Source organism: Phalacrocorax aristotelis, chromosome 9 (assembly GCF_949628215.1).
Source record: "Phalacrocorax aristotelis chromosome 9, bGulAri2.1, whole genome shotgun sequence".
Classification (NCBI taxonomy): Eukaryota; Metazoa; Chordata; class Aves; order Suliformes; family Phalacrocoracidae; genus Phalacrocorax; species Phalacrocorax aristotelis.
Window position 1 is genome coordinate 11,933,186 of NC_134284.1, and position 14,090 is coordinate 11,947,275.

The 14,090-nt window shown below is 44.7% G+C and overlaps 1 protein-coding gene across 1 annotated transcript in view; it reads left to right on the top strand.

Annotated features, from left to right (window-relative positions):
* The window catches only part of LIN52 (lin-52 DREAM MuvB core complex component), an 84,219-nt gene extending 72,974 nt beyond the window's left edge, over positions 1–11,245 (top strand). Inside the window, exon 6 of the mRNA XM_075103479.1 lies at positions 10,835–11,245. Coding sequence (XP_074959580.1) covers positions 10,835–10,860 — 26 coding nt within the window. The 3' untranslated portion in view covers positions 10,861–11,245. The remainder of the gene's footprint in view (positions 1–10,834) is intronic.
* The last annotated feature ends 2,845 nt before the right edge of the window (positions 11,246–14,090 follow it).

Below are 14,090 nucleotides of genomic sequence, written 5' to 3' on the forward strand. Positions count from 1 at the left end.
GACCTCTGGAAATTAACTTTCCTTCTAATTAGCATTGGTGAGACTTCAGTTGGTGTTCTGAGTCTAGTTTTGGCATTGCCTTTCAATGTGGACCCATTGGAGGGTGACTAAATGAGGGCAACAAGAATGATCTGAGATATGTCCTGCAAGGAAAAACTGGAAGAAGTGGAGTTGTGTAACTTGATGAGGGAAGACTGAGAGGAGATAAAAGAAAATCCACAGGCATGAAAGCTGTAAAGGGAGAAGGAAAAATCTGTCCTCTGTGCCCATGGCAGGCAGGTAAGTCCCCAGGAAATCATAGCAAGAAAGGTCTGTGTTAGACATTAGGAGCAAAATTAAGAAAAATGAGGGCAGGGGAGAGAGACTGCAAAGGAGACGCTGGAGGAGATTGCTTAGGTATTTGTCCACCTGTCAAGGATGAGACAGATATAGCCAGCCATGCCACAAGGCAGAGAGGAGGAAGAGATGGCCTCCCCGGGTCCCTTCCAGTCCTAGTTTTCTAGGTGTCCATCTCCTCATTTCTGCCATCCACCATCTAACCTTCAGCAATATTGGAGATGGAAGTACATGGAGAAGCATGAGGCATAAGGAAGTGCCACTGAGTGAACCACTCAGTGGTTCACTGAGCACATCACTGCTCTGCTCACTCACACCCCAGCATGTGCTTACTAACCAGGAATGATGACAGAATGGAGACCTGAGAAATGATGGAGGTCTAAGAGATGACCGAACCCTTGAGATGGACAAAGTGTTGGCCCCTACCATCTTCTGGGATCCTCCCTGCTAGGAAATATAAATCAATCAGTGGCTTGAAGACTTACTATAAACTACCTATATACCTTAATAGAAGTAGCTATTTCTGCAACATTTCCTTGGGGAGATTTTGGAAATCAGGCTGGAATAAGTATCCACCTCAAGTAATGGAATTTCAAGTAATGGAGTCTCAAGTAAAGGTTGGAAAATTTTTCCTTGCCCCTTTTTCTGTATTCCCGGCTGTTTTCAGTCTGTATGTTTGTCCTCTGTCACCTTCTTTCCTTGGCCCCATGCATTCCTGTTCATAGAGTAGAATCATAGAATCAAATAATTGTTTAGGTTGGAAAAGACCTTTAAGATCATCGAGCCCAACCATTAACCTAACACTGCCAAGTCCAACACTAAACCATGTCCCTAAGCGACACATCTGCATGTCTTTTAAATACCTTCAGGGATGGTGACTCAGCCAATTCCCTGGGCAGCCTCTTCAAGTGCTTGACAACCGTTTCAGTGAAGAAATTTTTCCTAATATCCAATCTAAGCCTCCGCTGACACAACCTGAGGCCACTTCCTCTCATCCTAGCACTAGTTACTTGGGAGAAGAGCTCAACACCCACCTCGCTACAACCTCCTTTCAGGTAGTTGTAGAGAGCGATAAGGTCTCCCCTCAGCCTGCTCTTCTCCAGGCTAAACAATCCCAGTTCCCTCAGCTACTCCTCAGAAGATTTGTGCTCTAGACCCTTCACCAGCTTTGTTGCTCTTCTTTCAACACACTCCAGCACCTCAATGACTTTCTTGTACTGAGGAGCCCAAAACTGAACACAATATTCTAGGTGCAGCCTCACCAGTGCCAATTACAGAGGCACAATCAGTTCCCTACTCCTGCTGGCCACACTACCCTTGATACAAGCCAGGATGTATCATACCCTTGTATCACACTTGATGTTCCACACACCCTTGTCTGTCTGAGAAGAGCAAAGGCTTTCATGATTTATTTTGAGATGAGAGATGGACCATGAGAGGATCATGGTTCCTTGGCCAGATGGGCCTTAGACTTAAATTCACTGTACCTGGGACTAAAGGTGGACACATTCCCAGCCTCCATCTTTCTTCAGGCCACTATGAGCACCTCAGTCTTGTGTTCTAGTTGTTGTGCTGATTCTCACGTTGCAATGTCTGCCAAGCCAGGCTATTAGCTCTGGTCTTCAAAGCTCTCTGAGAGTCAGTTACGTCCAAGTCTGCAGTGTCATCACAGCCCACCTGCTCCTTTGGGAAATGCAGTTGACTAAGTCCATGATGAAGTGAGGGAAACTGGAGATGAAATGGAGGTAAATGTCCCACAGTTGTGTTTGTTCTAAAAGCAACTATTTCAAACATTCTTAAAGATAAATGTCAAGGAGGTTTGACTACTGAATAAGTTTGCAAAGGAAATACAATACTCCAGACTGGATATGGGTAGGACACACAGCAATGCTCCCTTTCTTAAGAAGCTTTTCTATTGTAACAGAAAAGGAGGCTTAATATTATAAAATATGATTTAAAAATGCAATACTCCCTTCTTAAAAGACTATATTAGCAGTTACCAGAATAGTTTAAAGCTCATAAGGAAAAATTATTTGAGACCCTAAGATATTCAGAAGCCCTCAGTATGCTTAAGGAAGGGCAGTATCAGGAAAGACACAAGGTGTACAGAATATTGCAGGAAAACATGTCAAAGAAGTTGGGGAAGAGGGTGAGGAGGTTTGGGGCAGATTGTGGTACATGGTGCAGGAGTTTCCTGCAATGCAGATGCCTTCACCAGGACCTGTACAAGCCAAGCATGCAGGATGTAAGGGGTCAGCAGCATTGCACAGTTCCTGTGTCGGGCACTGGTGGCTACCACCAGTTAAAGGGCAACATCCAATCTAGTAAATTTTCCCCATGACAGAGCTCCTACAGTTCTACCAGTTATTCTGGGGGAAAGTATCAGTCTATAACATCCAGCCCCTCTCAATTCTCACCTTTATCCTGTGCATGGGCGGTCTGTGATTTACATTTCACTTAGTGACTACCACTCCTGTTCCTGATACTAGCCCAAATCAGATTTTGTGCCTTTCTGGTAGCTGAGGGATTACTACTCCCCTCCCTTTAGTTACCACTTAAGCAAGTCAGGCACATCTATGCATGACTCACAGACCAAAACCATGAGTTCTCAGTCATTTTCTTTCCTCTTCTCTAGACTCTGTTCAGTTTGTCAGTATTTCCTTAAAACACAAATGTGGAAGACTGCACAAAAAATTTGAGTCTTAACATTAGAGCTAATAGCATTAATGGGCAGCTCCACAATGTCATACTTCTGAATGTGGAGCTGTCTCAAACCTTAAACTTTGTCATATTGCAAACGTATGTTGTGATCACACCAAACTATTATTTCCAGCTGTTCTCACTGTCCAGCTGTCTGTCTCTCAGGCCTATTTTTGGTTCTGAGATTTTCCCCTTATGACAGTTTGCTGAGTTGCCTCCCACCTATGTTCTTTTCGCTGCAGCATTCTGGTTCTCTCCCTGTGATGAGCACAAATTCTTCCAACTCGGTATCATCTGCAAATGGCATTAATATACAGCTTGGTCTGCTTTCTCCATGGTTTATGAAGACTTGAAGAAGGGCAGATTTAAACTCTCCTTGTTGGAGAACTTCTGTCCCAACCTGACAGTTACACTCAGAGCCTATTATTTACAGTCATCTACCTGCATTCTCATTCTCATTGATAACTCCTATCTGAAAATTCACAATAAGTTTCCCAGTGGCAATTTCCCATTTTGCTAATTAGAACCTCAAGGACAGACCTGAAAAGGAATTTTTTTTTAATCAAGAAAATAAACCACAGAGCTGAACAAAGCCCAGCGTATTTCTGACACCAGGCAAGAAGGTCACTTGAACCAGTTTCATTTCATTTGGATTGTGTCCTTGGCAATTCAACCTGAATTTATTTTGACAAACAAATCTTGTGAGTAGTTTTCCCACACATTGAATGCATCTGTGGTGTTCCCTTCCTCTAACAGTTCCATAACGCTAAGACAATTCAGTATGCACAGCAAAATTCCTGCTGTTATGATAAAGTGATGGAAATTAGATTTTTGCCATTGCAACTGAGTCTAGCATTCTTTCCCCATTTGGAAGATAAAATTATATACCATGCTTGTTTCTTCAGCACCTAGCTCTGAGGCATCCAAATGTAGCAAAAAAATAATACATCCACAGCCCAGAACAAGAACTTCTTTTTAATCTTTGCCCTTGTTCTGAGGCAGAGGAATATGCATTTGTGCTGTTCCATTACTGAAAAAACAGAATAATACCTTGTCTCCCTTAGAGTGGGCTCCATCTCACCTAACTTTAGATGCCTACACCTAAGCTAGTCATGGGCTACTTTACTTCTGTAGTCAATATCAATCTTGTCAATAAAGTCAATGGAGATTCAATTACTCTAATCCAGTGTGGACAACTGTTTCAAGATAAGATGAACTGTGCCCTAGGCTCTATTGAGCTTATTGACCAGAGACCTCTGGATAGAATGGGAATGTTCTCAGTGTAGACTCCCTGTGCTGCAGGGGTTCACACTAGGTCTGATGAATCCCATTGCCGCATTTTGTTCTCTCTCTGGACATTATTTGACTCCAGATGTCCATTTGCCCATTCTAACAGTTCCCATATAGATGACAATAAGCAGGAATTTTGGGAAAGCTTTTTCTATTGCTGCTAACACAATGCTTTAGTCCAGATCCTCTGTGGTGCTTGGCTATTGCCTTTGATCATGAAAGCTCTCTTTGAAGGCTACCTACATCAGTTTGTCCTGATTCACAAATTCAGTGTTCAAGACATGCAATGAGGGATTAGACCATGTCTGTCTATCAAAGAGCACAGAGGCATTTTTGAGGAGTAAGAAATAGTTCCCGGGGTTAAGATTAGGCCTGCACAAGGTACTAGGCTTGGCAGCCAGCTTGTGTTCAGCCACCCAGCAGTGCTGGCAGCAGGTCACTAGCTGTTGAGAAATTTTAATTTTGCGAGACAGCAGCCCCTGGGCATGGGGAAATGACATTCAGTCACTTGTGAAGCCTGGTGTGCCTGTGGCTGAGCCAAGCCTGCTCTGTCCCTCTGCCCTGGCTCAGGCCACTCAGCTGCCCTGAGTGGGTTGAGCTGGGGGCTCACTCCCTGGGAGAGACCATCATCGCCCAGGGCCTTTCCCTGGGCTGCTCGAGTCCACCTGGGATAACTGAAATGGAGCAGCTGCTGTGCTGCTGCCCCAGCCCCATGGACAGGTCAGCACAATGCTGGGGCACCACACTGAATCGGGGTGATGAAAAGATCTGGGTTAGAAACAACCTCTTCCTGAGAGGGAAGGGACATCTTCAGATGCTGATTTGGTCAGTGTCTTCAGCCTTGGGAGAAATTATGTTCAATACAGGTTGGTCCCTTGGGTCAAGTGAGACAACTCAGGCTTGATGGCCTCTTGTATGTGTGTTAATATCCAGAACACAAAACCCAAATATACCCAGCATCCCCCCTCACACCTGAGTCTTCTCAGGAAGCAAGGGCAGCTTTTGGAGACTCCTCATTAGGTCAACAGCCTCAGGAGCCGAAATCTCCCCTCCCCCACCTCTGTACACAACTGTTCCTCATTTACATAAATTATCTCTATTCAATTATCTGTCCAGATGTCCGAACTGTGCCACCAATGATCTGTGAATGAATTAAAAATGGAATATAATTTAATAATAACTGATTAGAAGGAGATTAGTTGTTATATAAAAAGGAAAAACCAAGAGATAGCTAGTTGCCCTTAATCCGAGCCAATCCACAGTAATTATACAAATACAGTCTCGCTTGCTTGCCTTCCCCATTTCTCTTCTTCTCCCCCCCCATTTTCTCTCTTTCTCCTTTTCCCTTTTATCTCTGTCCTTTCTTTCCTCTCTCTCCACCCCCCTCTTCTTTCTTTTTCGTTTCTTGGTCTCCGTCCCTCTTGTGCCTTCTCTCCACTTTCTCCTCCTGATTATACATACCTACGTCAACAGAGTCAAAGTGCCTCCAGCAGCTGATATACCCGTGGAGCTGGAGGTGTCGTGGCAGTTCCGACCAGCAAGAGCTTTCAGCTGCATTAATGTCCTGTCTTTCAAGCCATGTTAATGATGGTGTCATTATACTCTCACTTTTCTGTTAAACATTTCCTGAATCGCTGCCTTTTCCCCAGGTTCCTAAGCCAGACTCTTTTCAGGTTTCCCTCTCCGTGTCTTTCGGAGTCGTGCAGAGCAATTTCTATGTTGTGCTGGATGTAATAAAATCATAAGCAGCACAGAGGCTCTGGCTCCTCCTCTTGCACCAGGAAGAACCAGCAGCAAGTCCCTGAGCGCCCGGGGACTTTTCCAGGAATCTTGTCATGGATTTATTTTTTCAGTGATATTTTCTCCTCTCCCAGGCATACAGCAACTATGCCCCAGAGCCAGGCTGAAAGACAGACTGCAGCACTTTTCTAGGTATTGGAGGCAGAAAAAAATTGGGAGAGAATTACATCACCCTGCTAGTTGAATGCTATGTGGGGGTCTCCCACCTTGTCTAACAGAGCTCCCTCCCTCCCCACTGTCACCTACCTATGTCAGCTAGGACTCCTGGTGCAAACCTCCATCACCCGCTGTGATTTGCGATGGCATGAAGCTAAATAACTAAAAAATATATTACTTTATTTGTACTCCTCTTGTAAATTAGAACAAGGAAAAAGATAATTTGTTGATGTCTGCTGCTGAGCTGGAATGGACTGTTTATTGCAGGTAATTTCATAACATGGTTTGGAAACTACCAGTTAACAACTTAAGTCAAATTTACCCCCTAGTTCAACATGGAGCTTGTCAGATGTGGGCAGTAACGATTAGAGATATTTCTTAGAGAAAGACTCTTTTACAAGAAAAATGAAGCTGAAAACTCAAACATGATTCACTGTCACAGACTCATCTAACTCTACTCAGGTACCAGGTATTTAAAACCTTCAGCATCTTGGCTTACTGTGTGAATGCTGTCTTCCCTGACACCTTGCTTCTGAGTTAGAAGCTCTGCTCCCCCTTCAGATGTCACCCTTAAGAGCACTGCTTACAGCAGCAGGTCCACCTTTCTCTCTTCTAAGCACTGAACCATCTGTAGTCCATATCCTTTCCCCAAAACCAGTCCATAGATGTCTGCTCCATCACTCAGGGACAATTGCAGTGTTTGGAAAGTCAACTGAAACTCCAGCATCAAATTAAATCCTCGTTCCCAAGCTGCGCCAGTACTAAGATCTATCCTGTAACATTGACATTTGTGACATCAGATCAGGTTCATCACTTCCACAGGAATTTGAAGCTGAGATCTTGTTTTGCTGCAGAGAGGTCTGAGTTAACAAGGAGGGGAGAAGGACCAAGCATGGCTCAGGCTCCAAAAGTTTCAGGTGCAGCAGTGTTGTGCATGGAAGTATTTGCATATAATATTATTTACAAACATCTATTTGAAGCATCTAATCTTTACTTTTACGCTGTGTTCATTACCATGGCATCTGAGCATCCTATGAATGTAATTTCGTACAAAACATTTGATATAAATAACACTTTGTATGTTGGTGTTTTTGTTATCTTCTACACCGCTTAGTCAAAGAAAACTTTAAGGAGGAGTTTCTTTCAGTTGTATGGTGAACAGTTCTCTCCCTTTTTAATTATTACAGGCTTCCTCAGCTTAGGTAAAGACTGTAGTGCCAGCTTTACAGGAGCTGCTGCATTTTGAGGTATCCAGCCTGGCTCTGTGCAGCTGGAGAGCATAACCCCAGTCAGCTCTACCAAGGAGAAGTAGAGATCAGAGAGACCAAAGGCCTGAAGCCCAGAGAGAAAACTTAACACACAATTTAATGGACTTCAGACCATTTTGCTGAGGTAATCAATGACATTGTGATGGAAGTTGGTGGTTATTTTACCCTTTAATGCACCTTTTATTTCTTTAAAATAGGAGGTTATCTCTAGACGTAAAGGAATTTAATGTTAGAATTTAGTTAATATTACAACTGCACTAACAAGCAGCAAATATTTCACAAAATCAGTTCTGAGAATGTTAGCATCAAAAAACCCCAACCATTTAAAAAGTAATAGAAATTAATTACTACAAAATGTGTAAAGTTTTGACTACCCTGTCATTCACCCCCTTTCATTAGCACAAGTGTAAATGTGAAGGTTTACTTTGTCACTCCAGTAACATGCAGTCTTGGTCAATTATCTTGTTTTTCCTGTGGAAAGCCCACATTGCCCTTCAAAAATATTTATGAAGGTTTATTCTGGTGAGCTAGTCTGTGTAAGTTCTGGAAGCACAGGGTCTGCATTTATTCCTATTTAGTCGGTAACTCCAGGATGGCCTGTCAGTTTTGAAGGAAGCTGATCAAGATATTGTTAAGGTAACGCATCTCCTTTACAGGTCACTGCAAGCAAAATAATTCATTGATTGTAATTTCTATGTTGTTGCCAAATTTTATGATGATGCCACGCATCTCAGTGTATTTGTGGTTTTTCACAAAGACCTCTAAGAATCAAAAGATTACAAGAAAATTTCAGCTTTTATTAAAACGTGTCTCCACCACCACTGCTGCAAAAGGTTTGACAACACTAACTGAAGCCAACCTAATGCTCAAAAAAAGAAGCGTCATGCATTATTTAAAGCCTTCCATAATTTCCAACCTAATATAATTTTTTTATGGACTTAATTAAAAAACTTTGGACAGTTGGGCTTTTGCAGTAAGCATTTTTATATTTTGATAATTAAAGTGTTAGTTCTCTGTGGCAAGAAGACATGTTCAGCAGACTTTGAAGGATATTATTTACATATGATTTGGCTTTGATAGTCTTACCTTTTTGAGTAATATTTTACTCACAAGTAGTTCCATTGGCTTCTGTGAGTATTATTCAACATGATAATACGAGGAGAGGTATCAAATCTGCCCCTTAGGTTAATGCAAGACAAGCCAAAGTTACTGAAGGTATATTAATGTTTTATGTTTCGAAAAAAGTGTTTTGTTCTGTTTTATGAATTTGTCTCTGAAGCCCACATGAAAGCATTATGCACCTTGGTATTTCTGTTGCAGAGATTCAAAGGTAAAGGGATTACTGAAATGTTTCTCTACCATTAATTTTCCCAGGTTTAGATTTATGTTAGGGGATGTGTGAACTGGAAGCATAATCAAACCCTTAACACATATTTTCATTCTCCCTTTTTTTGCTTTGTTTCCATCAGGGTTTTGGTATCTGCTTTTCTAATGGTTATTAACCTCTGGAGGAGCCTCACTTTGAAGCTGGTTTTGTTGATGGTTGTTACAGAGGTTTTCGGGGAAAGGATGCTTATTTACAACAAATCTAAGAGTGTATTGCAATGCCCTGAGCAATGTTTAGCTGTATTTTTCAGTGTAGGCTTTGTTAGGAGTCTGAAGGTGAAGGGCAGTGCCATGGCATGAGCAGAGGGACCAGAAGCACTGCAGTCCACTCCTGCCCTACCTTTGTCAGAAGACAATGGCTTTTAGCACACCAAAGCCAGGTGGCATCTCCAGGCCACCCCCTGTGCAGGACCTTCTCCCGCTGATACTCCTGCACGCTGCCTGGGAGAGGCAGTGGAACGTCCTGCGCCATTGGCTTCGCCCAGCCTCAACCCTGAGGAGCAAGCACCACTTTCCCTCCAGGGCCTCCAAACACCCCAGTTCAGCACAAAGTACTTCCTTGTCTCTTTAACCCATTTCCACCTAACAAACATGCCTACGTCATGGCTCATTCCCCTGGGCTCCACCTCTGCCTCACAAACCAAACCTCTAGCAGGCAGCTGTCAGCCAGCTTTGCTCGTGCTTTACCACACCAGAGCAGCAGCACTGATAGAGGCTTCCTCTGACCCAGACTGTCAAAATGCTCTTTTAAGTCTCCTAGGTTGGGTCGTAAAGAGCATGGGGAGTGAGACTCTGGCATTTTAAGAAATCCATGCTGACTTGAAGGTGGGCTGCGCAGCTCCACACAAGGATGAAGTCAGAGATGCTTTGCTAAATAGAGGTTATTTTCCAACAGAAAGGGACATGTTTTCCAACAAAATGTGATGCATATTGGAAGATATTATGCAAGCATGTAGGATGAGAAAGAGGCCCGGGAGTGTTAATAAACATGGGACCTATCCCAGGCAACCTGAAACTGGGATAGACATGAGATATCCCAGCTGCTAATACAGAGTCAGAGGAAACAAAAGGGTATCCTGGGCTCATTTTGCCATCTCAGTCCTTTGGGTCACCACAGGGGAAGCAGAGGGCTGATGGGACTCCAGTGATTCAAACCAAAGTGGTGCCATTGACACCTGCTGCTAGATGCCTGGGCAGCTGGAGCACAACAGTCCTCCCTGCAGTAGGAGCAAGGGTACCATGGGGTCACAGTGAGCCTCCACACAGCCCTGGTTTGGGAATATCACCTGTTTACACCCTCCAGGGGTTGCCCACACAAGGGATCTTTTGACTCCATCCCTCCACCCTAATTCTCCATGACCGTGCTCTCTATTGGCTCCATGGCTTCCATTAGACATTTCTCTGTCTGCTGTGCATGTTATTAAGTCACTAGGGGTGGCCAGGAGGCACTGGTGACCGTTGGTGCTGAAGACCTGGCACCTGTGCTGTAGATGTTTGGGGTAATTTCTTTGGATTAGCTCTTCTCTGGTGCCATGGATCAAAGACCTGTTAGCAGCTGCAGGGTGCTGGGAGGGGCGGCCCATACCACATCATCTTCCCTCCCTGTTTCGTCTGCAAGGACACCTGGTTGCATCTCCTGAGACCCCTGCGCAATGCAATGGATGCCAGGGCTGTAAGCTTTGTCTGTGCTGGAGCACGTATTTTAGAAGGTTTAAGCAGGAAAGGCAATTCCTCAGGTAAACAGTTTTAATGCTGAAATATTAGAGGTGGCTGTAAATCAGGTTTTCTCATACTATGGGAAATTCTAACATTTTAAAGTATTTTCTTTCCACGGAGAATTAACGCTGTAATTTTAAAATGCTGGTTTGTAACTTTGTTTCATTTTTTCTTTCCACTAGTCTTACAGGTCATCAGCAACAGCTGACAGCAAGCACTGCCTGCAGCATACACACACCTATTGGTGGCAACACGCTAAGACTGGCAACAGAGATAGTGATTCCTATTTTATATGTTAAAATCATTAAGGTCATCAGAAACTTCATGGCACATGAAATATTTCACACTTCTGGCAGCGTGAAGATTCTCTGCTGTGTTATAACGAAAGAAGCTTCCATCAATTCAGGATTCATTCAGTACCACATAGCAAATGTACTTAACAGTTTGAAAATTAAAATGAAAATAGATTTCAATGATTTTTCATGATATAACGTGAAGATAGTACAATAACATAAAATGATAATGCATAAATTAACGTGAGAAAAATACATTTCAGGACAATTTTATTAAACAAACTATTTCAAAATACATTGCTGTAGGAATTTCTGTAGACAACTATTTTTCTGTCAAAACCCAAAACATTTCCATCAAAACAGCTTTTTTCCAACAAGATGATCTTTTAAAAATATCTCACCTACTCTACTAATTATCCTCACTGTGAAAAATCCAGGCCTTATATTAATACTTATATTAAATTAAATTAATTAATTTAATTATGAATTAGCTAGCTTGACCTTCCAGTGCTGAATCCTGTTATGCCTTTGTCTAATAAATTAAAGAACCTTCCACCCTCCAAAAGCGTCTCTCCTAACTACTTACAGAGGGTGACCAAGCCACCTCCTAATTTTCTCCCTAACAAGCTGAATAGATTGAGCTGCTTAATTCTCACTGTACGGTGGGTTTTCCAGCTCACGGTTGCTCCTGAAGCTCTTGTCTGAATGGTTTCCAGTTCTTTGGTGTTGTTTTTGGAAATGCAGACAACAGAAGGGGACACAGTATGAATCTGTTACGGCCTTGGGACGCCAAGACCATCCTCATCCTGCTAGGCAATATTTTCTTGCCGATACATCGAAAAATTGCATAGGTCTGATAGAGCAGATTACACCAAAAATCCACGTGTAGTCTTTATTATGTGCCACATCTCCTGCATTCTCCTCAGAGCCACTGCTTTCCATGGCAGCATCCTGTGACCTTCATTTTCTGTTCTGAGATGTATGATCTTGCATTTGGCTATATTAAAATCACATATTGTTCAAATGAGCAGAGCCTGCCAAATGATCCAGATTGCTCAGTATAACTGACCTGCTCCCATCATTATTTATCACTCCACCAATTTTTATGTCAAGTAGGAATCATTACCAGCATTGATTTCGTATTTTCTTCTGAGTCGCCACAAAGATATTACACAGTATGGACCAAGAACCCATCTCCAGGCAACCCATCTTCATAACTTCTCCACCAGTGGACGATTCCCTGCTGAATTTTTCAGACCCACTAATTAGTCGGCTTTTAATTCATTTAATGTGTGTAATTCCGATTTCACCTCAAGCTAATTTTTTACCAAGAAGGCCACGGGGTGCCAAGCGAAGCGCTAACCCGACACCTAAACGCGCCGTGACAACAGCTGCCTCCACGCCGCGTCATTTCTCCCTCTCCTGGAAAACAAGCTGCGCTCCAGATAATGCTCCCCTTTGGGCACGCGTTCCCCGGGATTATCGGGATTGTGGAGTCGGGCACCTTCGCCCCGCCGTGTAGAAGCGGCACCGCAGCAGCCTGGAGCTGGTCCGGCTCCACCGGGGGCTGCCCCCCGCGGGAAGGGGGCGGGGGAAGCTGCGGGCCCCCGGCCCTGCAAGGGGGGACTCCTGCCGGCGGCACCCTGCCTGCCCCGGGGGAACCGGGGGTCCCCGCGCCTGGGATCCCGCCGAGGCCGAGGCCGGAGCTCCCGCCTGTAATTAGCGGCATTAGCGGAAGGAAAGTTGCCCGCTCTGATCTCCCGTCCCGAGGCCACACGGTCCCCGGGTGCCTGCCTTCCCTTCCCTTCCCTCACTGCTCCATTGCACGTCGGGGTGGGGGGTGTGTGGGCCGGTCAGCCACCCCCTTCTCCCCTCCCTCCCCGCCAGCCGGGGGAGGCTCCCCCTTGTATTTACCAGCAAATGATTAATTGTTGCTCAGCGCTGGCCGCTAATGCTGCTAATCCGGGCGGCGGCGTGTTCGGCCGCTCGCCCGGTGCCAGGCCCCGCGGGCCGAGGGGCGCGGCGGCGGCGGGCCGGGCCGGGCCGGGCCGGGGGCCCCGGCTGTAATTACTCCCCAGACAAATCTCTGCAAGCAGAAGAGCGGGGAAATCTCTGCCCATATTGCAGGGGGCTGCAGCCCCCACCCGCGGGATAATTTTGAGACTCAAATCCCAGCAAAGACCTGCTACAAATTGCTGCAAATTAAGCTGATTTTGCCCCGAATGAGGGATTTTCTGCTGCAGATCAGCCCTTCCCGGAGCTGATGAGGTGGGGATTAGAGAAGGGACTGAAATCAAAGGGACAGGATGGTGTGGGAGGGGGAAGTCCGAAAGGGGAGCCCAGCAGTGAAAGTCCTGGAGCATTAACACTTATTGATTTCTACTTTGCTGACATTTTATTCTATTACCAAGTTTCCGATTAGCCTAAACTAGGATCCAGGACAGCCAAGGCAGGGTGCAGAGCCCGAGGGGCAAGGGGCGCCCGCTCTTGGGGTTTGCACCCGCCCAGCCCCGCAAGCATCTGCTCTGAGCAAATGCTCTGAACGCTTCTCTTCCAGGGGCTGCCTGGCTCCTGGCACTGGAAGGGCTGCGAGGCGAGCTGGACTTGCAGCCCTGGGAGGGCTGCGAGCTCCTTTTGCTCACCAGAGACGCTGGTGATTTTGAGGGGAGGAAGGCAGCTCTTTCCAAATTCTGTCTCCTTACAAAACCCCAGATCTGTAACATTTCATGCGAGGGGGGTAGCCAGGTCACCCCGTTTTCAACATCCGTCTGTCTGTCCGTCTCTCCATCCCTTCGTCTCTCCCGCCACCCTCCCTCGGGATCCTCATTTCCATCTGTTTAAACAGCAACAGCAATGTATGTTGCAGGTATTTCAAATTGCACCATTAAAGATTTTATGTTGTGGATGTTAAAATTAAAAAGATATATGTGCAAATAGTCACTACGAATTTAATCAACTTGATTTACTACTAATAGGAAACAGCAAATGGAATTTATGACTCAAAAAGAAGTGATTTTTTTTTAAATAAATACAAGTACTTTGTGCAAAACAGAAAAAAAAATCCCAATCTGAAGAGTTTATTAGAGTCTAATCCCCCAACAACAACCGAAACCAGGGCTGCCCACCCAATAATCCTGGCTGCCAT